The following is a 2,814-nucleotide window of genomic DNA, read 5'->3' as shown; positions in this document are numbered from 1 at the left end:
AGGCTCTGACCCAAAGCCACGACACATCAGTGGAGATTGTGTAGAGATGATTCACAGCTTCTGCACTGATGGGAATGCTGCTTCTAACTGTGTTTGACCTCTGATATGAATAACAATAATGTTTGATCTAATGTTCAAAGTACTGAATGTTATCTCCTGCACGTGTATCTGATAAACTCTTCGGGTAACTCATTGATCATTGTCTTACAGTCAGGATTATATAAGGATGGTTTAACAGTTGAAATGCACAGACAGAGAAGAGAGATGGCTTTGCTTCTTCCATTAGTGCTGCTCAGTATCTGCTGCGTCTCAGCAGCTGTACCCCAAGCTGACTCAGAAATCATTTCAACCAAACCTGCAGGAGACAAACCTCTACATTTCCTGAACCAACAGCAGATCTGCATCCCCAACATCAACTCTGTGCTGAGAGACATGAGCGTCCAGCTGGCTGAACTGAAGGTGGAGGTGAAACACCTGCAAAGACAGAATGAAGGTAATGTGATGCACATCACTCAGCATTGGAACATAGTGGAACACATTAGAAACATAGATTTATACTGGAATAGTTTCTCAAGGTAATAGATACAAAAGTATCAACAAATCTCTGATAAATAAAAGCTTTGTGTTTGAAGACTTTATTAGATGTTATAAACATCTTAAAGCAGACTTTGAAACAGAAACAAATACACTGTATATTAAAATAAGCTGCATCTGTCCTTCATAGGGTGGATTTATCTCTCATGAAGATGTACTTTATATTTTAGAGCTATCAACCACACTGAATGAACTGAAACTGCAAAAAAGTGAGCTGGAAAAGCTGCAACAACAACAGTACAAAGAACTGCAACAACAACTACAACAGCAGCAACAACAAGACACACAACAACAGAAACAAATCCAAAGTAAGTATAACGTTTGTAATGACAGAACTTTTAAAGTGTTCTTCTGAACGTGAATCATTCAATGAAAACATTTTTCATGAAAAATCACAGATATCTGAATGGATTCTAATGAACAAAAACAGTGGGTAAAACTTTAGGCTGGCATTACGCTGTCACTATTATGACAAGACACCTGTCATTAGCATGAATAATGTGTCATAAAGATTCTAAGAACACAACTGCGTGGTTATCTCCCAATTTCCGTTTTAATTTACACCCTTCATCCCCGCCCTTTATCAGAGAGACATGTCTGATAAAGGGCGGTCAGCCCGAAACGTCACGTTTTTGGTGTAAATGAAAACTGAAATTGGGAGATAACCACGCAGTTGTGCGGACCTTTTTTCTTAGCATCTTTGGACCTTTTTGACCCAGCACACTGCCTCAAAAAAAGGGAAATGCCTGTTTTTTTAATTATACTACAGTGTCATAAAGGCTGTCATTAAGTGTTGTTTGTTACCCTAACCCCACTAGATCCCTCCACCTAACCCAAAAAATGCCAACATAGCTCCAAAGGTGTCATAGTTTAGCAAACAACACTTACTGTAATGACACCTTATTAATGCTGATGACCAAAAAGTGTTGCGTTCTTTCAATATAGAATAAGTGCCAATGTTTTTTTCAGCACAAGCAGCAGAACTGGTCACCATTAAAACCAAAGCAAACATGACTGAAAAGCAGGTGGAAGCTCTGAGGAAAGACAGAGAAGGTTTGTGATTTTATCTCAGTACCACAGCAGTCCTGTTCCTGGACCATCAGCTGCTGTAAAAGGGCTTTTCTCTCATACAGTGAGGCAGGTTGCCTTCTCCGCCTCTCTGCTGGCTTCTGGATCAGGAAACACAGGACCGTTCAACACACACACAAACCTGATCTTTAGAAACATTATTGAAAATATTGGAAATGCCTATAACCCACAGACAGGTACGGACATCACTGGTTTATTAAATATCAAGATGTTAAGATGAATCTATTATTGACCAAGCTGTCCTACAGGGCTCTTTACTGCACCAGTGAGGGGGGCGTATCACTTTGAGCTCTACATGTATGGCCCTGGAGACCCTTCACAACCCTCAGGGGCCACACTGGTGAAGAACGGACAGATCATTTGTATTGCATATGAGCATCAGACTTCTGGTGCAGCAGCTTCCTCTAATGGTGCTACACTGCTGCTGGAGGTGGGAGATGTTGTGTTTTTGCGTCAGTGGGAGAACTCCAGGATACATGATGATGTTGCTGTTCGCCACACCACCTTCAGTGGTCACCTGCTTTTCACAATGTGAGAAACAAGCATTATTTAACTGTTTGTGTTCTGTGCTCAGTGAGAAGAAGTGAACATGACTTTTATTAATAAAACGAATTATCATCAACAAATAATGATTTATTTTTCCAATTAGTAAAATTTAAAAAAGCTCTCAGTATTTTATTGGAATTTACAGACAGACATTTATATTAAAATACAGGTTCATTAAATCATCTGATATTTTTCTGACTTATCCACTACATTCCTAGGGTCAATTTTTCTTTGTGATGGAGGAAGCAGAAGTTAGTTCATCACAAATCAATATCAACCACCGCTTGTTTGAATGATTTCTGATCAACACATGAACTGAAGGCCTGTTTGTTTGTTTGTTTGTGTAACTCTGACTATAAACCCTGTGAGCATCTGACCAGAGACTCCTCCTCTTTTACGCCACAAATCCCACAACTGCTTACTTAACCACTAGAACACCACCCCCATAGCTTCACCCATTAAATGACTGACTAGGTCAAAGGAACTCTTTGTTACACTTGGTGGAATTTGTTAAATAATACCATTTAAAATTTAAAACAGAGGAGTCTGAGTGAGTATCTTTCCAAATTCAAGATTTTAACATTT

General features: G+C 39.3%; 1 protein-coding gene across 1 annotated transcript; it reads left to right on the top strand.

Annotated features, from left to right (window-relative positions):
* Positions 1-226: 226 nt before the first annotated feature.
* Positions 227-2,605, top strand: LOC114479351 (multimerin-2-like). Its single transcript, XM_028473011.1, has 5 exons — positions 227-493; positions 765-902; positions 1,564-1,647; positions 1,728-1,859; positions 1,932-2,605. Exons 1-5 carry the CDS (start codon positions 244-246, stop codon positions 2,216-2,218), a joined length of 891 nt encoding a protein of 296 aa, XP_028328812.1. The 5' UTR covers positions 227-243; the 3' UTR covers positions 2,219-2,605.
* Positions 2,606-2,814: the final 209 nt, after the last annotated feature.

The sequence above is a fragment of the Gouania willdenowi genome, chromosome 17 (genome assembly GCF_900634775.1).
Source record: "Gouania willdenowi chromosome 17, fGouWil2.1, whole genome shotgun sequence".
In the NCBI taxonomy this organism is placed as follows: Eukaryota; Metazoa; Chordata; class Actinopteri; order Blenniiformes; family Gobiesocidae; genus Gouania; species Gouania willdenowi.
The sequence above is the reverse complement of the archived record's forward strand: the minus strand, read 5'-3'. Positions and strand labels throughout refer to the sequence as shown.